This window comes from Corticium candelabrum, chromosome 5, assembly GCF_963422355.1.
Source record: "Corticium candelabrum chromosome 5, ooCorCand1.1, whole genome shotgun sequence".
NCBI classification, from domain to species: domain Eukaryota; kingdom Metazoa; phylum Porifera; class Homoscleromorpha; order Homosclerophorida; family Plakinidae; genus Corticium; species Corticium candelabrum.
The window spans coordinates 7,394,082-7,414,413 of NC_085089.1; the positions used below are offsets into that span (position 1 = coordinate 7,394,082).

Genomic DNA, 20,332 nt, shown 5'->3' on the forward strand with positions numbered 1-20,332 from the left:
TTAAGTGTTTAGTAGCACATTGCAGCCATATTTGAATTGTAGCAATAACTCACCTGCATCACCATGCACGTGTGTAAGGGGGTATAGCCAGTGCAACACACTGAAGCTAATAAATATTTTTATTTTTAAAAGTAATTAAAAAATAAACATCAAGCACAAGCGTTACAATATATGGCACCAATACAGGTGGCTGCAATACAGTCAAACAATGCAACATCTACCTACTCAACTGTAATCAATATAATTTGCCTAATTAAATCGGTAATCAGGTAATATAAAAAATTCATCGTGAGTACACTGTACATCTAGTCAGTCTACTTACATTTCTGCACGAGTTCATAATTTATCCACTAGAAATTACATTATGGTATTAAACCTATTGATCCATAAATCTGACTGGCAGTTGATTAACTTCATTACATTAATTAATTAATTAATTAATTACGTTAATTAAAATTCTGACTCCCACATAATGCCCAAACTGGTATCTTTGATCGATACAGATACAAACACGATCAACCAATAACAACATTTTTTCATATAATAAAAATTTCATCTGCCACCATTGAAGTTATCACGTGGATTCACTAATGTGAGCACGATGTCTTAAAACTCCAGTAGATGCCTCCATTGCCACATTTCTTGAGCCATCGGTGTTGTCGTCTTGTCCTCTGTTGCCCTGCAGACCATGACTCGGTCGCAGTACCAAACCACTGCCGTTCTCATCACATAACAAGTGAACACCTCTATTGTAGCTGCGTGAGTGTAAAAGACTGGACGACGACTGTGATCTCGGCATCGGAGGCTCAGAGCTGTCACGAGCCGCTTGAGCCGCTAGCAATTGATTTAGACTAGCGCTAGAGCTGGCTCTGTGCATCTGCGGAGATCCTGATATAGAACCGGTAAACACCTCATGTGGGGAACCCAAAGGACTACCATCTCGAGGAATGCCGCCGTCTCCGTCACCCAAATTAAAATACGGTCGCTGATGATGCACAGTAACATTATTCTGACCAATCGGATGAAGATTTTCTACTGCTGTCACGTGGCCATCCAAAGGTCGATGTGGATGATGCCGTTGAGCATCTACATCATCATCGTTGTCATTATCGAGTTCATCTAATGCTTCTGTATCATCACTTGCCAACGAGCAGAGATACCAAACAAGCAATGTTGTTACAAGTTTTATAAAAATCAAGTTGCTCACAACATAGAGAGCAGTTGTGATGGGCCAGTAGTACATTAGATACCTTGAAAATAAAGATATTCGTGCTTGATTAATGACAAGTCCGGCGAGTGCCCATACCGAAGACCAGAAAAGGACGCATCGAACCGAATCTCGGCAGAGTAGATTTCAATGGTTCGCGATAAAACAGTGACCAGAGCATACTCAGCTGGATTGTTCTAAAATAGAAACAGGGTAACACGTGCATGCATATACAGCAATACACGCATGCGCAGACACATACACACTCGCACACGCATGCGCACACACTAATAAAATAATAATTATAAGGCAAATAATAATAAACAAGCACATAAATAACTAAAGTTGTCTTACACTGCTGTCCGCATAGGCTTCACAAATTTCCGCTTTCAATAATTGCTTCTCCTCACTGAATCGAAGAACTAGAGGCAGCCAGTAGAACAGGATGGTCATGTAGCGAACTAGGCGAGACTGATAGCGTAATAAAAACTACCAAATCCACAACAAAACGACAACGTAAAGACATGGAAAGCGACAAGCAGACACTGTTTGACTGACATGTCTACCCGACGATGCTAACACGTCGCTATTAGCCGAAATAAACGACAAATTAACCATAAACATTCCTGGAAAGAGAAACGGAGAAAGTGAGTCGTCAAAACAACGAGCAGTCTAGACACCGGTCCTTACCTAGACGTCTGTTCACGTCTGATTCCGGTAATTCAAGACTGACAGACACTCTGTACTCCTGACCAGCAGAAAGAACCTAGAGACAACATTCATTCGACATATATACAACAGCTAAGATTGTAAACGTCTAGTACACGCGTTTATCTAGCAAACACCTGGTTTTCTCTTAGACGGACAGTTGCTTGAGGGAATGAGCAGACAGGTCCGTCATTGTGACAGTCGGAACTGTTGATAACACGCAGACTGTTTGTGTAAAAAAAGGAACGTTTGTACATGAGTATGCTCTGCTTACTGGAACTGAAGATGGATGGGTTGAACGTGAGATACCGGCGGAATGTAGAGATAGTAGAAAAGTAGGTAAATAAAGAGTGAAGACCAAAAGTAAATAAACAGTATTGATAATAAAAATACGACGCGAAGGAGCGTCCAGCTGGCAAAGGAGAGCGTCGTCCGTATCGTGTGCACGGAACGAAACAAGGTCTGAAGTAGCATGGCGTTATACGGGAGCTAACGCGTTGCCCGGATGTTAATCATGTTGGTGTCGCTGCTGGTAGAAGACACCAACGGTACAGTGAGTCTACTGAGTGTTTTGTACGCTGCAGCATCTTTGACATACCTCATTCTGAATACGGGCATTCGTAAAATATTGGTAATTCTGTAGTTTATAGTTTTTAATTTTTTTTGTAGAAACTTAGTAATTAAAATTAATGACTAAATGTATTGCTAGGTGTTTGACGTTTGTCGAAGCGCACTATTAACACTAGCTGGGACACTATTATTTCACTTCATGGCAATTTTATTTGGAGCACCGCTTGTAAGGTACACATGCAATTTGTCTGGCAATTTTGTCAATCGATGTGACGTCACTTGTAATTTATTATTAAAAACTTTGTTTTGTCAGGAGTATAGAACGTACTGCTAGATTCTCTTTACTTTTGTCTCTCATGACTGTCACTCCTGCGAGCGTCTTTCTCAAATTTGACTCCGACAAATGGTTCAGGCTTTTTCTATTGTGGAGGTAGTTGAACGAGATTAGTGTCATTACATATACATGTTTTCTTACTGTATGGAGCCGTTCGTATCTAGGCCACTGACAATGGGCGAAAGATTACTGATTGTGTCTAGTGTTGGAGCGGTTGTTGGTGCATGGCTTGGAGCATTTGTGATTCCATTGGACTGGGAGAGACCATGGCAGGTTAGGATGTCTATACCGAGACAATTAGAATTTTGTGACTGATTCCTGGAAGGGGAAATTTGCAAGTTGTCATTTGAACAGTTGCTTATTGTATGATAATTTCTTTTCTGTTTTGTTGTATCAATAAGCTTTAGTTGGTATGCCTCAATTGATTATTGTTTGATTTTGTATTGCAGGTATGGCCAATTTCATGTGTGGTGGGTGCTGTGGCTGGCCACTTGGTGGCGTGTACAGTAGGTGCTATAGGATTGCTAGCTTACAAATTCTATTGTAGAGAAAGAACAAAGTTGCTGTAAATATTTGGTAGTCTACACTGTAGAGTACACGTGGAAAGTTGCGTGCTATCCGGGATATTTACCATAAAAATGGCCTTACGACGACTAAACATCTGGCGTTGTGTCACTCTTCAGTTGCGAGGTTTACTTTCAACTCAGGCAGCTCGTAGAGAGTCCGACATGATAACGATTACAGATCGCTGCGTTCAGGTGGGCCCCCGAATTACGACTCAGTCTGTATTTTGTATGGTCCGCTGTACGTGTGTTAGAGACTGGGACAAATTGCCGAGGAAGGAGAGTTTCTACGAGTTATGGTCGATGGAGGAGGGTGCTCGGGATTCCAGTACAACTTTTCTATGGACTGTACGATCAAAGATGACGACAAGTGTGTTGATATAAATTAACAAAATTTCTGTGAATTATCTAATTCGTATTGATCGGTTGTAGAGTGTTTGAGAAGGACGGGGTTAAGATTGTGGTCGATTCTTTGTCGATAGACTTTCTCCAAGGTTCAACAATTGACTATGAAGAAGAGCTCATTCGTTCCGCTTTCCGTGTAACTAGCAATCCTCAGGCTTTACAAGGATGTTCTTGTGGCACGTCGTTCTCATTGAAATAAGATACATAACCAATTTATTAGCAAACTGTCATACTCAATGCAAACAATAAGGCAACAAACAAACAAATGCGAATGGTAAACTTAGAATTCTATAACAAATATAATTTACTGCTGATGAGCATCTTTTCGCGTTGGTCTTTTGATTCTTGCATACGGTCCGAGTGTTGGTTCAGTAATAAACTTCCAAAGCACCCTTGTCCATGACGTGTGATGGGGTAGTGATGAGTAGAATTCTGGAGCCCTCGCCTTCACATCAGGAAGCGAACAACTAGGCACATACGGAAGATCGTGATGCTCAACATGATAACCGACATTGAATGTGATCGCGTTCATAGGGCCATAATATGAGTAAGTATCGTGACCGAAGAGGATCATGTAGTGTTCGGAAAGAAAATGACCGGCCATCGGATGCAACCCCATGGAAAGCACAGTCGATAGAACAAGGTACGCAATCGCTCTTATCCCACAAAAATACCAGATGAGAACATCAAAGATGAACTGGAAAAGAAAGTTCAGAAATTCAAGATATCCTGGCTTTTTTGGTCTCACCACTAGAGGTCTGATAGAATAAAAGAAAGGCTGCAGTAGCATCCAGATGGCTTTGAGAAATGTGTTGCGGAAGAATTTCGCCTCCCAATACGTTGGCAGGTCTGTATCAATACCATCAACGGCCAAATAGCGGTGATGCTCTATGTGGTATCGCTTGAATGATATAGACATGGGCGCTCCAAGTGGTAGGTTGGCCCACATTCCAAACAATCGATTAGCAAACCATCGACTTTGTCCAAAAGCTGTGTTGTGCGATATGTCGTGTATAGCAAGAGTAAGCGAGTGGTTGATAGTTCCACCAAACCAGTAAGCAGCTATAACTATCCAAGGCCAACAGATAACATCGTCAAACGCTCCAATGATCATGCAAGCTCCGATTTGCAGTGAAACCCACAAGGAGACCTCCCATTTAAACCGTGTGTCGATTCCAAACAGTTTCTTCAAGTCAGGATATTTCTCTAGAAAGACAATCGTCAATAGACAATCCGTTGACACTTGACCTATCCAACCGGACGTTCGGTTACTCACTAAGCATTTGCTTTCTCCGTGTCGCATGAGGTTCGTCTGTGTAGGACCACTCGAAAGCATTCTGGGATACAGTAGAACCCATAGTTTCCAGAACCCACACTGTGTGACAATTGAACTTTCTGCGCATGCCCAGAACAGCTAGCTACCCTTCCCCTTTACTAAATTAATGCTACTGTACCAAACAAATGTAATTAGACAACTGACAATGCCAAACTCTTCCATAAACAATTACACGTAATTAAATTATAACTATAACCAAAAGGCATCTAGTTTTACAACACCAATTGCAAAGCCTAGATACATTGCAATGTATGTAGGGTTAAATTAGATTGTGCTCAACAAGACAAGATGTCATGCTGTTGAATGTAGTACAACTGTAGCATGTCTCTCATCCTCACTCTAGACAACTGTCGCAGACGAAGCAGTTACAGTATAGTAGCTACCCGCACCTCCCCTCTCATCATCAGCATCCTCATCTTCAGCATCTGATAAATCTTCCCCATAAATAGTCTGCCAACCAGACGAATCTTCACGTTTCAATTCATCTGGAAGTGAAACACAACTTCCAACATTAGCTTACTCTAGGCTAGACATGAACAAAATTGCTGTTACCTTCAAACATTCTTTGCAGCAGTAATTCAGCATTTTGTATCTTAGACGACACTCGAAACCTCGTTTGGGCTTGAATTGCCAACTGTTGAATAGTCTCAGAGTGACTCCCCTGCTCAGACATGTTAATGTTATGATTTTTTGAACTTCCCCCCTCTGCATCCTCCACATCTAGGGAAACGTGTTCCAACTCTTGAGAATCCAACAGGGGACGGGTAAACATCGAAGGATCGGGATCTCTACAGTATGCATACACAATAACACATCAACATACATAGTTGCTGGCACGCAGCACTGCCAACTAATGCTAGTTACAGTCCAACTCCAACTCCCAGCTCGTTGATTTTCTTGTCAACTGCATTTTCAAACGTGGAGACACTCGTATCATATTGCAGCATAAATGCTTCCAGAATAAAAGCTACAAATATACTACACAACAAACAACAACAGCAGCACTTAGCAATTGAATCTCATGCAAAGCAAACACAAGTTAATTAAGCACATACTTAAGAACAAGAACGACACAAATAAGGTGGAAAGAGATAAAATAAATTCGAGCCGTCCAATGAGTCATGAGAACAAACCCTTGTGTGATCACTGCAAGTCCATAAAATAGACTTATGTACATGTTAAAGCAATACTAAAAATGTCACACTCATTACCATGCCATTGATTGACCACCATCAAATCAAAGAGTGTAACAAACGAGCGAACAACATTGTTGAAGTTATTCTTGCAATATTTCAAGTCACTGAACTCCATGTCATCTAGTTCTTGATGCCCACCACACAATCTTGCTCTCTCTGTATCATTTACGGTCGCATTCTGTCCGAGAGCATAAAAATCGACTTTGCTCCCAAATATCTCCATTCCAATGATAGCATACACATAATACAATACCTTACACAGCAAAATAATAGTCACAAAATGCGTGTATAGCACCGATTTTGACAAAACATACTAGAAGAAGAGCACCATAGGTAGTAACAGCTGGCCCAATCTGAAGTATGGTACGTAGAACTGCCTGAAAGCTACTCAAAGAAATACATACACGATAGAATTTTGATAACTATTGATAGAAATAAATGTTTTCACCGTTTGATGCTTCGCATTATCTTCAGCAGACGCAAGACTCGAAGAACCATCAGAACGTCAAGAGCAATCTGACTGGGATACCCTTCATAAAGCACAAATCAAAAACTCAATAATACATACATACATACACATACTACATACACTTGCCCCGTGATCACCCGTACTGCTAAGTCACTTACACATGTATGCATGTATTGTACAAACCATCAAAGAAACACATAACTTTTGAGTAGCAACCAGCCTGATCGATAAAGCATACGCACACAATGCACCAATACAAAATGCTCCACATAGATGTTTTCCTGTCTGTTTGTTTCTTATGTACAGAATTTCACATATTGGAAGCCAAATTAACAACCACACAGCGACAAAAGCATTTAACAGTAATTTGGACTGTTCAACAACTATAGACTTTTCTGCACTGTACTGCATCCAATTATAGTGAAATGTTACTTTAGACAGACAAACAGACAAATAGACAAACCAAAAAGAAAGACAACAACACGCTCACACACACTCAGAACAACCAAACGAGTACATACAATTTTCATCAGTTGCTTGTTTGCCGACTTCAACTAGCTCTGCTATAGTGGCTGCCCAGATAACAACCATATCAAAGCTACAACAAACCATGACAGTCAATGCATGATCACATACACGTAATGTTATACAACATACATATTCCAAAGCCGACGAAAAAACCCAAAAAATCCATAAGCGTAAAACTTCAGTGCAATCTCAATGTTGAACAGAACCAAGAAGACAGCTTCTCCCTTATCTTCATCCTCATCTTCAAAGTCCAATCCAATAAAAATTGCATTTACGACTATGACAAAATCAAACACGAACCCAAATGCCCTAATACCCACAACATTTCACTGTAATGTATTGTAATTAAAACCAAGACAAATAATTTCACTTGTGTTTTACAGCATTGATGATCCACTTGCTGATCTTTGATTTGTAGACATTAGGAAAATATTTTTCAAATATTGTTATCGTGTCTTTGACTTCCACAACTTGCACACTGAACAAGTTGGCAATGTGGTAAAATTCCTTCTGTCTGACTTTACCATTCCCGTTCTCATCTAATACTTCCCACAAAAGCTGCACTTGAGCAGAACTTCGTTTGGGTGACATGTACCGCATCATTTCATGAAAACGCTCTACTGTTACAATCCAACAACCATTCACTTTCTTCCTCAAGATGTGAAATGCTCGACGAAGACTTTCACAACGACGCCTCACAGATGTCATAACCTCTTTCTACTCAAACATAGATTGAACATGTAATAAACTGGTATGCCAACATGTGACAGTCATACAAGGACATTCATGCACATGCACAGTCATCTTACAACACACCCACACGAACACAATCAATAATGTACCTATACTACTCCTTCACTAACAAACAAATTAAAACATTTACCTTCAGTTGCTTTCGATAGTTGTGGTACACAACAGCCAAGAAAATACTCATAAAGATGTACATACAAATGATCGTGAAAATGATAAAGAAGAAAGCATACCATCCACTCTCATTATATGCAGGCATCCTACACAACTCATTCATATTATCAATGAAACCAAACCATCAAATTTTCATAATTCAAAAAACTTACATAACATCAGGACTGTTCGCTGACGTCACTAAGACATAAAGGTTAAAGACTGCATCTCTGTAACTATCAAAGTACTCTCTGTTCTTGTAATCTTTGAAATTCCTAAAAATCACAATCAATCAATCCATCTACACCATCATCGTTCAAAGTCTGTCTCTTACTTATCTTTAAACAGTAAGTAGCCCAAAAGTGCGAACAAAATGATGGCAATCAAAAGCAAGATCAATACAGTGATGATGTCCGGCAATGTCTTACGAATGTTTCTAAACGCCTTTCGAACCTAGAATCGAACGTATACCATAAACTGAACTGTGCAGTGCAATGTGCCAACTCACTTGTCTGAAGTTACTCAAATTAATAAGAAAGAGTGGGCGGAGCACTCGAGTAGCCCTCACAGCAGAATCCGAACAACACGTGTTACACAAAACGATGTAAACAAACATGTCCAAAATGGTAAGCTAAAACATTGTGAACACAAGCAGTAGATAACTATCAAACTTTTTTCTAGTGCTAACACTCACCACAACAAGTACAATTATCGTAACATTCTTTCGATCTCTTAAGTACTTCCATCGATCAGGAGCAAACAGAGAGCCATGAAAAACTCGAGCAACAAAGGCAGTTATACACACCAGTTCAATCAACATGGTGGCCTATAACCAAAAAGCACTGTATACTCAAATCAAACAGTTTAATCAGACAATGTGAAGAAGTCCACCACCATACACTGGATTATGAACAAACGACATTTACTTAACATGCAGCATATAAAGTACATGTACAGTACCCATAGTGGGGCTTTCGCATATGCTGGCTTTTCAAATAGCACCAGAAGAAAAAACAGTGACACAGTCAAATACAACAGCCATTGCATATACCAGCTGTTATACAATCTGTAATACCTGCGACAACAAATAGAGAAGACGTACAACAAATGAGTAATTAGATCAATAATGATTACAAGCATCGTTAAGACAAAAATATAAACGATGTCATACTATGTAGTTGTCTGTATATACCACTGTATGCATGTGGAAGTTGCCAATCTGTAGAACAAATATACGCAACAATCTAGTCACAGTTGCTAATAGGCTATACATCAGTCAAGAGCACATGCACTCCGAAATAAACTCAATGTTTGTGGTGGTGCAAACGCTTTCAGTACAACCACCGTGTTCAATCTATTTGTCAAATGCTTCTACATAACAGTAGTCTGCGGCTCTAGAAGCAACAAACATGCTAAATTTTGAACAACAATGGCTTATCTAAATGCAAATATGTAGTTGGTGTCCAGTTATTTCCATTATTATCGTATGGTAATCATATGTACAATATGCATGGGCAGTGCTTTGAATGCAAGGACATTGAATACAGCTTTGGAAGGATTTTAGAAGAGGGTTTGGTATGAAGCCTAGAGATTCCATGAGTGAAAGACCTAAGACTGCTTCAGAAAAAAGTCACGGAGAAGATAAACACTGTAGCTGTTGTTCATGAAACAAGCAGTTCATTCGAGAAATCTACTTATGCAAAGACTGGTCACTTTTACAGGCATAGTCTGTGGTGTGTAGGTAAAGAATTAGTGGAGACTGACCTATTAATTCGCAGTGTCATAGACAGGGACTTCAAGTGCATGTAGTTCCTGTCTTTAATGTGTGAATCATTGGTTGCAAGTTAGTGTTGATTTTGCAGTGTGTGTGTGTGTGTGCGTGTGTGTGTGTGTGTGTGTGTGTGTGTGTGTGTGTGTGTGTGTGTGTGTGTGTGTAGGTCACTAATTCACTGCCCCTTGAGAGAACTACACCAATTTAGCATGCAAGAAAGTATATTATATTTATTATATTATATATATAATTTAATTTTTATTTTTTTAATTTTGTTACCCACCTAAGTGAGAAAGTCTAATCGATTATTACTGTACTCTAAAACTGTATGATTCAATTAACTAACTAATCATGCCATAATAAATAATTGATGATTGTTAGTTCTACCAGTTAGCTGACAACAATGTCTCCTGCATGCCCACACTTATTCTATCGACTTCGCTCACTGTAGCTCTTTGCGTTCCGGCTTGAACGAACTCGGTCTACCAATCCTCGCGTCAGTCACGTACGTTTCCACCAACAATGCATCCTGCGGAAATATGATAACAAAACTTAAATTAACTGATACTAATTACTACATCCTCATGCGTTCCTAGCAGACCCCGCCCGCCACCATTCTCAGCCATCTCTTCTCGCTTACCAGTTCACTGAGGGCATCGTTGTCGCTTTCTACGCTAATTGCACGCTCGTCTAACGAGTTAGCTTTGATATCGACTTCGTCGGCAGACATTTAGCACTCAACAATCCGGGATAGTTTCTCTGACGATGCAAATTTTTTATTAATGAATGGCTCGCGCATCCGACCACAGGCTGTGCGAGATTTTGTTATTGTTTGCTGCTTGATCGATGTGTCATGTCGGATGGGAGAGGTCTTCACACACGTGATTCGCAGTCTAAACTTTTATCGAATAGCAGCGCTTCGAGCGGTGACGAAGCGGTGGCACAGATTAGCGACATGCGCTGTGTCGACTTCGAGAAAAGCGTCGTGCCCAACCGAGATTACGTGTTTGTCATTGAAGTGACGTGGAGTGACGGCAGAACATTTCGCATCAGACGCAATCACGAAAAACTGTTCCAATTTCAATGTCAGTTGCTGGACGCGTTTCCACAACAAGCAGGAAGAGACGAGTCTTCTCGAATCTTACCATTTCTGCCTGGTAGGTAAACAATTTAGACTACAGTACTAACATGCAGGCAGGCGTCGAGTCAATTAAAGTTTAGTTTACTGACACTTGCTGTGTCAATGATTTATTTACAGGAAAGAAGCTGTTTCGAGGCAACAGCAAAAGCGTTGCCGTGCAGAGGTTTCCTAAGATTCGAGATTATGTCGAGAAGCTCAAGTGTCTACCGGACGAGATTGTGCATAGTGACTTGGTGAGAGGCTTCTTCTCTCCTCAAGCAGAGGACACCGTCCGATCGAGAAGTACGGAGGTTCTGAATAAATTTACGGACGACGTCAGCGGACAGATGAAAAGTCATACTTTACCAAGTGATGGTGAGTACAGCTACCAGGACATAGCCTAGCCTGACCATTACAAGTGTGATTAGCCTACTGCTACTGTTTAGTGTTCATGTAATTCTACACTCTGGAGTATGGCACGCGGAACGTAACTTTATTAGGTTAGTCACATATTATAGGGTGTAAAACACAGATATAGGGTGTAAAACACAGCTATAGGGTGTAAAACACAGATATATGTGACTAACCTAATAAAGTCACGTTCCGCGTGCCATACTGGAGCCTGTTTGCAATAAATACATCTAGAGAAGTAGGATACATGAAAAATAACATTTTGCAAACAGGTTTTGGATTTTGTTCTGACGTAGTGTACATAATAAACTTAGTGTGTACATGTAACAAATAACTTTGCAGTTCTATTACATTTCTACCTTTTAGACTGTTGTCTAATTAATTAATTCATAATGTTTAATTAATTAATTTTGTTGTGACATAGCAAGACTGCCTGATTCTGATGATGAAGAAGCATTTACTGCAACACCAGCTATGCAGAGTGAATTCAGACTCTTGACCATGTAGAATCCTGTACATTCAAGGATCGAGTTGATCATAACTTTGTATGTCTTCATTCTTGGCTGATAAATTTTAGAGACATTATTTTTATGGAAGCCAACTATTGAATGTGATATTATAATAAGAGGCACATTGCCTATCAGAAGAATTTCTTTGGCTAGGCATTATATGTAAGTTTAATATTAATTTAATTATTAATTAGTTAATAATCAAACAGACATAGGGATGAGGAAGTAAGAATCCATTCATGATTGACTGAAGGATGGTGTCCAAGAAGCTATGACAAGAGCTAAGAACATGAAGCTTAAATATTTTACAAAGAGCAGGACAGTCGGTTAATTATTTAGTGAGAGGTCTATTTATATTAACTGTAGAGAAAAAGTTGCAAGTAGGAAATGGTGTAGATACATTGTAGTTTGTGCTGTCTGTTGTAGCTGGTGTATTTTGTAGTCTGTTAGCTGTACGTCTTATGTCTTAGTTGTTTTTTTGTTTGCCCCAAGAGGGACTGTACCTTTTAGGTGCGAAAGAAACATATCATTCATTCATTCATATATATTTGAGAGATATTGCCATCACAACAGATATATGTCTACAAGAAACTAACCAGGGCCAAGAGCCCCTATGTCACACTACGATTCAGCTAAACCCGAAAAACCGTCCAGCTGGAATGTTAACAGTTTCATTCATTCATTCATAGACAGGTATAGTGTACAGTACATTGGGACATATATCAGTTTGCTACGTACTGTTGTTATGGTATGTTGACAAGCTCCTCGGGTATGAAGGCTCGGGCAGCTTTGTCAAGCTATTAATAATTTTTATTACAACCAGATAAATGGCATAGCAGTTACTGAAATACTGTTACAAAAATTGACTGATGGTATCCCAATCTAACACTGTACATGTGGGTGTATCATCAACCCATTCTGTTGTATGTATTTTCGGTGCTAATCTTTTTCGTTTCTTTATAAATTTGTTATCTTTGAGCCGTTGCATTCAATCCGTTAAAACTGTGAGTATCTAGCACATGCTGACATCTCTGACATATTGAGCCTGGCACCACTGACCATTGCTTCCAACAGCGAGGACACTTCTCGAGACAACAACGACTTACCTGAACAATGACAGGAGTTGAAGGTACGAAATCTGTTACAAGAACATATGCATGGATACAAGGGTATTACTTGAGCCTGATTATGTCACCGTACCATCATTCAAAGCAATGTCTCCAGAGACCGCATATATGTCATTCTCGGGGAGACCGGTCTCGACAGCAGCACAATCGTGGAGGTGCAAGTCAGGTTGAACAACCATGTCTTCACTACACACTAGCGACACGTGGGATGTGTTTACAATATCACACAATGCAGATACTCCACACGTTCCATCCCTCCCATGCAATCTCTACAGTCAAAAGCGGTGAAAAGGTTGACAGCAAATACTCACAGATTAATAAAGGTGCTTACTCTCAGTGCATCATAAACTCTTCCTTTTGGAGTCGCAATAATCAAGTCGGCTTCCAATGAGCTTCCAATAGCTTTATCAATCCTGGCTTTCTCTAGCACATTATGTGCCAGATTTTGAATCTGTCGGCCAATTTCAAAGTCGGTAGCCAAATCTGGTCTCCTCCACGAACTTGGACAGTCCAGCCAGCCATTCTTGAATGCACTACCTGATTCTGTGACAACACACACCAGGTCAGGTATCAAAGATATACAAAATGTAAACTGTACTAGTAGGAGACCATCTGGCAATCCAACTCTGTGACTGTAAATTTCTTCGGCAAGATGAGGCAGTATCGGAGCAAATGATTTGGAAATTATAGACAGAAGATGATACAATGCCGTTTGAGCACTCAGTCTGACAGGACTCTTCGCAGTTTCAACATACAACCTTGAAATGAAGCTCAATTAGAATCAAAACTTCCGTAACACAATCTTGAGGTAATTCTTCACAAACCTGTCTTTTATTGAGTCAAAATAAAATGCTGACAAGTCAGTTGTGACTAAATGCATGAGGCTGTGATGAACCTTTGAAAATACCAAATCTTCATATGCCTTCGTTACCTTCAAGAAAGGAAAATCTAGCTGATTCTACCATTCTGGATCATGACGTCATCATAGCTTACTTCATCGGCATACAAGTGTAAAAGATGTAATACATACTGGTCAAGAGGCAAGAGCTGGCTGTCAGGCAGTAATTCAGTCGAAGGAGTGAAATCAAACAAATTGCCCAACATAAAACGAGCTGTGTTCCTGACCTGCAAATATCAGTTGCTATTTGTACTTTGAACAACATGATCTGCCAGCATGATTGGCAAAACCTTTCTGTATTGCTCAGAAATTCGAGACAGTAAGCCTGGACCCAAAGAAATATCTGTTTGATAGTCAGTAGAGGCTGACCACAGACGCATTATATCAGCTCCATAGCCAGATTGATGCTGACAACATTACAGACATCGGTTTCCCTTCGGTATATACAGTACATTGAGTGAAATTTTCTTACCTTGTTCCCATTGATGATGTCATCTGGAGATATAACATTACCAAGCGACTTCGACATTTTTCGACCTTGTTCATCCAGCACAAACCCATGTGTGACAATGTGTCTGCACAAAACAGTGACAAACTGATGCAGTAACAAGTCTCTTGTTAATTACTTGTAAGGTGCATCACCATGCACTGCGACTCTAGTCAACAACGATGACTGGAACCAGCCACGATGTTGATCTGAACCCTCAAGATACATATCGGCAATGCCATCTAACCCATCCAAAGATTCTACAAACAAGTCTGTCACAAACAATCACAGAGAACTAACAACGTAACTACAACCTTTCAAGACTGACGCCCAAGAAGTTCCACTGTCAAACCAAATATCCATGGTGTCATCACCTCGAATAAAATCTGAGCTGCCAGACTATCATTAAAAGAACGAGGCCAGTCTATGCAGTACACAACTTGTAATTCAAATGTATTCACCTGTTCAATCACATCACGTGAAAGAAGATCGGCGACAGGCAACTTCCACCAACAGTCAGCACCTTGCTTCTCAACAAGAGAGATGACATGACTCACAGAAGCCCTGCTCCATAGTTTATTGATCACAATTAAGAAAAACTAGTTTAGATCATTCTTAGTCCACATACCTGTTCATTAGGACTTCACCCGTGTCACTACTATAAAATGCTGGAATGGGAACGCCCCAAACTCTCTGTCTGGATATACACCAATCATCTCTTCCTTCCAGCATTGACATCATTCTGTTTACTGAGCTAGTAGGAGTCATTTTTACATTATTCAGACTTCTCTAGAAAATTTACAAGCAGAGTAAGTACAACAGACAGAGACAGAATGTTCATCAGCATTTATCATATGAATGCTTCTCACCATTGCTTGTTCCTTTAGAACAGTAAGACTAGCAAACCATTGTGGTGTTGAGCGAAGTATGATGGGCTGTTTGGTACGCCAGTCATGTGGGTAACGATGCACGTAATCAGATGTATGCAGCAATGCTCCACATCTCTCCAGATGGTCAATCACTACGACAGAGTATTAGAAGCATTTGTACATACTCACAGAGAAAGCAGCATCAGAGAAGTACTGCACACCGGCAATGTTTCCCTCATCCAATACATTCTTCCCTGCAAGACCAAACCCCACAGATTCGGCAAACAATCCATCATCATCAACAGCGCAATCCTATTACAAAACAAAGAATCGCTCACTATCGGACTATATCACTTAACATCACAATGATACCAAGTCTAAGCCATGTTCTTTGCCAATGACATAATCTTCCATTCCATGTGCTGGAGCAGTGTGCACTAGTCCTGTACCCGTCTCCATGCTAACGTGAGATCCTGAAAGAACCGGGCAGACGATATCATTCTGAAATGCATGGTGATAGCAAACAGTCCTAAGAGAATGACCTAAAATGCCATTAATACTTACATTAAAGACAAGCACTGGAACAACATCTACCTAAAACATAATTTACCAGGAAATGTCATTAGAACTGGCAATTCCTGTTTGAGAGCACGTCGAACATCATCAAGTTTGTTCACAGCCACAATGAGTCGCTCTCTCTCCCGTCCAGGGCATTCACATTCAACTACACAATACCTGCCACACACAACATGCATCAATTTACAACTAAAAATGTTATTTGACAACAACGTCTGACGTTGCATCATTGCTAAAACAGACTGCTTTGTTAGCTGGGATGGTCCACGGTGTTGTTGTCCATACCAGTAGTGACACTGGCTTATCTACAACAATTATTCATTCTATAAACTAAAGTAAGTAAACAGAGCAAGCAACAGGTAAAACCTCCACGCAGAAAGTCTGGCATACTTGCAGACTGAAGGCAAAATTTCACGTATATAGACTTGCTACTCAACATCACTACATTTTTCAGAGTAAACACATATTGTTCATTCTACACAACACGACTAACCTGATTTTGTCATAGTATTCAAGCTCGGCTTCTGCAAGGGCAGTTCTACATAGTCATGAAATATTCTTAAAAAATTAATTAAGTACAGTCCATCATAACAGTATAATGGCCACCTATGCATGTGACCAAACTATTATTTAGTCATTTTCATATATTGTATCTGCTATGATAATATGCACAAACAGTCAGCTGTAACATACCTAACAAAAAGTTGTCAAAAGGATATTAAAAAAGAAAGATTTGCTGTTAAGTTTGTGCAAAAAGCCAATGTATTTGCTAACGTTTGTCCATAAATGATATACCATACATGTAATATCAGGACAGTCATTCTAAAAAATAACAAAGAACTTTGTACAATGTCATTATCCCCATTAACAAGGACGATACAGTCAGCAACACACAATGAAACAGCACTACCATGTACTGATTGTGATACTCTGATCTCAATTAAATTCAATTTGCCAAATTTTTGGTCACATTTGGCCAGTCTGTTCATCAAGTGTGGAGTTTATAGTGTTAGAATAGATTGTATGTATATGTACTCAGTCAAGAGATCAGATCACACACCTTGAGGATGGTGACCAATAGACTGGTTTGACACTACGATATACAAGTCCCTAAACATGACAACAAGCAAATGACAAGCACATCACAAACTCAATGATCGCCTCACATCTTCATACATATGAAGAAACACTCTCAGCTGATTTGCTTCATATGGCTTATCCATTGTTCTATAAGCATTTGACCTATTTTACAGCAAAATTTGAAATACAAATTTACTATTTTAATAAATAACCATTCGTTACCAATCTGCAAGAAGACCCCACCGTTGGAATTGCTCTCTCTGTTGCTTGATGTAATGTTCAGCAAACCTGCATGCTAGAAATGTAACCTTCACATCATAACATGCAATATCTACTGTCATTAGCGCACATACCTTTATTTCTGATAGCAAGAGGAGATAACTTTTCGTGTTCGATCGCTTGTAGTGCCTTTCAAAATATTACATCATGGCAAATCAACAATTTAATTAATCAAAAATGTCAGATGGTGGAAATGCCTTTATCTCGATAGGTAGTCCGTGGCAGTCCCAACCAGGAATGTAATGAACTCTGTATCCTTGCATCATCTTGTATCTGCAAATGATGTCTTTCAGCACCTGAAAATACCGATAACATTGTATAAAATATTGACAATGTAGGCTAAATGCCTGTTGTCTGCCTTGTTTAGAGCATGTCCCACATGAGGCACCCCATTTGCATACGGTGGACCATCATGTAGACAGAAGACAGGACAATCAGAGCCACGATTTCTTTGCCATGAGTAGAGTGAATCGAACCCAGTAATCTAGATGTTAAAATAGAATCTACCTACCTGTGATGATATGTAAATAAAATTTTCAACGATCATACACGTACATGTATAATAAGATGACCCAACACAACAAACCACAACAGAAATGTTGTCCACCCAATGATTGGCAAACACATACATTTACTGCTGTCTAAATTAATTAATTAGTTACTTAATAAGTGCAATTACTTCAATAATAGAACTACTTATTGCATAAATACAAAGTGAGTACTAAAAATCAATCAGTTAATTAATAATTAATTAAACGCAACTACACCCTACAGATAGATTGTAACAGCCAAATGCATAGGATAAAGTTACCGAGTATGTTGAATCTGATTTGTTGATTAATATCATCATGCTTGTATGCTCCAAACATACAGCTTACTTTCTGAATCTCAACTTCTCTCTTTGCTGCATTCGCTCTCAGAGGAAATTTTGTACTTGGAAGGTTCAATGAACTCCTCCACTGATCCGCGCTGGAGCTTCGTTCTTGTTGTCTGATGATAGTTATAGCATTCCAGACCAATACTCGATGCCCGCAACCAAAGCTTTGTTGAAACGGAATAGGTGAAAGGCAAATCTTCCAGCGCCACATGACCTACTGTCCCGTATTAGGGCAGATTTCTTTGGACTTCTGAGACTGGCGCACGTTTCATTGTTTTTTGAATTTAGATATACTGCTGCGACAAGCGAATCCTTGTTTCTTAACCAAAAAAATAGCAAATCCATTTATGATACCACTCCCTCCATGTCAAAATGTTAGAGAAACCAGTAGCTTGGAAATTAAATTTTTGAACAAAGGAGACACTGCAAAGGTTTTGAGTTACAACTCAAATAGATTGTGAGACTGCAATAATCTAATCTCTATTTCATTCTGCAATAAAATTGTAAGTAAATGAGAGGAACGTTTTTGTTGGATTGAAGGTCTAGCCAGCTATGCATGTCAACACACATCACAAAAACTAATCTCCAAACAATTAACGTAATCAATTGTTTATTATTTTATTAGACCTCATGAACAATATATAAAATTTATTGCCCAATATAAGACAAATATTAACCATTGTCTCTCTCTCGCTCTCTCTCTCTACTCAATTCTAAATTTCTTTATTCCTGTTCTCTTCCGCTCTACAGCAGCAACCTGTAACGGCCACGCTCCACCAATAATGCCCGCCTGTAATGACACACCGGAGACGACGGCCAGATCTGGATCCACAGAAACATTAGGTTCTTTCCCTCCAAAGAAATCTCTAATCAACTGTCTGATCTTGGGAATACGCGTCGAGCCACCAACTAGAACGACTTCATCTACCCCTGTCACGTCCATCTCTACTGTCTGAAGTACATATTTAATCGGATCGAGCACCTTCAGAAACAAATCACTGTTTACTTCCTCAAATACACGACGAGATATCTCCAAGTCTTTTGCCTCTTTTCCATTCAAAGACGACAAAGTGAGAGGCAAACGTGAAACGGACTTGTTCGTAAGATCGAGCTTAACGCTTTCTACAGCCTGAGATAAACGCTGCAAGTCGTTGACGTTAGTCACATGTACACCATACAACCTCTTAATCTCTCCTAAAACATACGTTAGAAGACGCTGATTGAAATCCTGCCCACCCAGTCTGTTGTTGCCCGCCATGGCCATAGTAAGGAACATGCCACCTTGGACATTGAGTAGTGATACATCGAGCGTTCCTCCTCCAACATCGACAACCAAAACATTCGATACACGAGCCTTCTTATTCAGACCGTAAGCCAACGATGCAGCCGTGGGCTCGTTGATCACTCTCAGCACCTCGAGCCCAGCCAACTCTGCAGCCTTAATCGTCGCATTTCTCTGTCGATCATCAAACTCGGCCGGAACCGACATGACGGCCTTCGAAATCACAACGCCTAAACGAGACTCTGCAGTGTGCTTCAGTTCGGAGAGAATCAAAGAGCCAACATATTCCGGGCTCACTGGACGACCACCCTCTACACCAAAGTACGGAGAATTATTGACATTCATTACCTCAAACGAGTATCTCTCTTTAGTATCAAGTAAATCGATGTCTTCGAATGATCTTCCAATAAAGCGTTTCGCATCATAGAAAGTGTTTCTGGCATTAGACTTCAGCATCATCACAGCATCCTCTCCAACCACCCACTTCCTCGATGACACGTCATACGCCACTACACTGGGAATGACCCGGCGTCCTCGTTTGTCGGCCAGAATCGCAACGTGTCCCGATTTGGCATGATAAGCTCCGACACAAGAGAACGTCGTGCCAAGATCAATGCCGATTATTCGAGGTACCGGCGGTGGGAGGCGATTCTGAGCGATGTAGCCAGCAAACAGTAAAGCCAAAACGGCCAACCCGAATAGAGAAACAGAGTAACTCATCGCAAATAGACTCTAAAATGACGACACAGCTGTAGTCTGGATCTCCCGGATAAACTACGTCATTATACGGGAGATCGTTATTGCGACCAACTATTTAGCCTCGTACC

General features: G+C 40.1%; 8 protein-coding genes across 12 annotated transcripts; 3 read left to right on the forward strand and 5 right to left on the reverse strand.

The window, feature by feature from the left end:
- Nucleotides 1-162: 162 nt before the first annotated feature.
- Nucleotides 163-2,389, reverse strand: LOC134179669 (uncharacterized). The gene is made up of 7 exons (XM_062646605.1): nt 2,190-2,389; nt 2,053-2,122; nt 1,898-1,973; nt 1,766-1,833; nt 1,562-1,696; nt 1,307-1,404; nt 163-1,250 (listed from the first exon to the last, which is right to left on the reverse strand). Exons 1-7 carry the CDS (start codon nt 2,387-2,389, stop codon nt 575-577), a joined length of 1,323 nt encoding a protein of 440 aa, XP_062502589.1. The 3' UTR covers nt 163-574.
- Nucleotides 2,390-2,418: 29 nt separating this feature from the next.
- On the forward strand, nt 2,419-3,402 carry LOC134179521 (phosphatidylinositol-glycan biosynthesis class F protein-like). The gene is made up of 5 exons (XM_062646442.1): nt 2,419-2,546; nt 2,625-2,716; nt 2,799-2,915; nt 2,984-3,092; nt 3,269-3,402. The coding sequence occupies exons 1-5, from the start codon at nt 2,421-2,423 to the stop codon at nt 3,386-3,388; spliced, it is 564 nt and encodes a 187-aa protein (XP_062502426.1). The 5' UTR covers nt 2,419-2,420; the 3' UTR covers nt 3,389-3,402.
- Nucleotides 3,334-4,111, forward strand: LOC134179522 (iron-sulfur cluster assembly 2 homolog, mitochondrial-like). The gene is made up of 3 exons (XM_062646443.1): nt 3,334-3,577; nt 3,637-3,752; nt 3,815-4,111. Exons 1-3 carry the CDS (start codon nt 3,458-3,460, stop codon nt 3,984-3,986), a joined length of 408 nt encoding a protein of 135 aa, XP_062502427.1. The 5' UTR covers nt 3,334-3,457; the 3' UTR covers nt 3,987-4,111.
- LOC134179520 (sphingolipid delta(4)-desaturase DES1-like) lies at nt 3,984-5,185 on the reverse strand. The gene is made up of 2 exons (XM_062646441.1): nt 5,064-5,185; nt 3,984-4,993 (listed from the first exon to the last, which is right to left on the reverse strand). The coding sequence occupies exons 1-2, from the start codon at nt 5,143-5,145 to the stop codon at nt 4,092-4,094; spliced, it is 984 nt and encodes a 327-aa protein (XP_062502425.1). The 5' UTR covers nt 5,146-5,185; the 3' UTR covers nt 3,984-4,091.
- A 53-nt stretch (nt 5,186-5,238) lies between these two features.
- LOC134179491 (two pore calcium channel protein 1-like) lies at nt 5,239-10,756 on the reverse strand. The gene is made up of 18 exons (XM_062646401.1): nt 10,631-10,756; nt 10,437-10,519; nt 9,180-9,294; nt 8,914-9,045; nt 8,728-8,850; nt 8,554-8,672; nt 8,393-8,494; nt 8,200-8,326; nt 7,687-8,033; nt 7,446-7,625; nt 7,310-7,386; nt 6,768-6,849; nt 6,634-6,703; nt 6,335-6,572; nt 6,179-6,269; nt 5,988-6,101; nt 5,676-5,911; nt 5,239-5,608 (listed from the first exon to the last, which is right to left on the reverse strand). The coding sequence occupies exons 1-18, from the start codon at nt 10,718-10,720 to the stop codon at nt 5,463-5,465; spliced, it is 2,472 nt and encodes an 823-aa protein (XP_062502385.1). The 5' UTR covers nt 10,721-10,756; the 3' UTR covers nt 5,239-5,462.
- A 35-nt stretch (nt 10,757-10,791) lies between these two features.
- On the forward strand, nt 10,792-12,159 carry LOC134179492 (SH3 and PX domain-containing protein 2B-like). The gene is made up of 3 exons (XM_062646403.1): nt 10,792-11,147; nt 11,249-11,485; nt 11,946-12,159. Exons 1-3 carry the CDS (start codon nt 10,844-10,846, stop codon nt 12,026-12,028), a joined length of 624 nt encoding a protein of 207 aa, XP_062502387.1. The 5' UTR covers nt 10,792-10,843; the 3' UTR covers nt 12,029-12,159.
- A 589-nt stretch (nt 12,160-12,748) lies between these two features.
- LOC134179489 (isoleucine--tRNA ligase, mitochondrial-like) lies at nt 12,749-18,423 on the reverse strand. 5 transcript variants are annotated; one of them, XM_062646399.1, is made up of 26 exons: nt 18,225-18,423; nt 17,705-17,830; nt 17,544-17,642; nt 17,421-17,475; nt 17,290-17,362; nt 17,154-17,229; nt 17,048-17,097; nt 16,481-16,525; nt 16,354-16,415; nt 16,208-16,292; nt 16,022-16,146; nt 15,784-15,953; nt 15,633-15,723; nt 15,412-15,563; nt 15,171-15,331; nt 15,004-15,106; nt 14,857-14,941; nt 14,682-14,802; nt 14,528-14,630; nt 14,346-14,462; nt 14,151-14,282; nt 13,982-14,088; nt 13,767-13,915; nt 13,489-13,700; nt 13,231-13,426; nt 12,749-13,168 (listed from the first exon to the last, which is right to left on the reverse strand). In XM_062646399.1, exons 3-26 carry the CDS (start codon nt 17,610-17,612, stop codon nt 12,999-13,001), a joined length of 2,709 nt encoding a protein of 902 aa, XP_062502383.1. In that variant the 5' UTR covers nt 17,613-17,642; nt 17,705-17,830; nt 18,225-18,423; the 3' UTR covers nt 12,749-12,998. The 5 variants fall into 5 exon arrangements, with proteins under 5 accessions (XP_062502383.1, XP_062502381.1, XP_062502384.1 ...); XM_062646396.1 differs by lacking the exon at nt 18,225-18,423 and having other exon boundaries at nt 13,002-13,136; nt 13,207-13,426; nt 17,705-17,824; XM_062646397.1 differs by lacking the exons at nt 16,208-16,292; nt 16,354-16,415; nt 16,481-16,525; nt 18,225-18,423 and having other exon boundaries at nt 17,705-17,824.
- Nucleotides 18,424-18,856: 433 nt separating this feature from the next.
- On the reverse strand, nt 18,857-20,278 carry LOC134179842 (heat shock 70 kDa protein 13-like). The gene has a single exon (XM_062646831.1). The coding sequence runs from the start codon at nt 20,223-20,225 to the stop codon at nt 18,927-18,929; it is 1,299 nt and encodes a 432-aa protein (XP_062502815.1). The 5' UTR covers nt 20,226-20,278; the 3' UTR covers nt 18,857-18,926.
- Between the last annotated feature and the right edge of the window lie 54 nt (nt 20,279-20,332).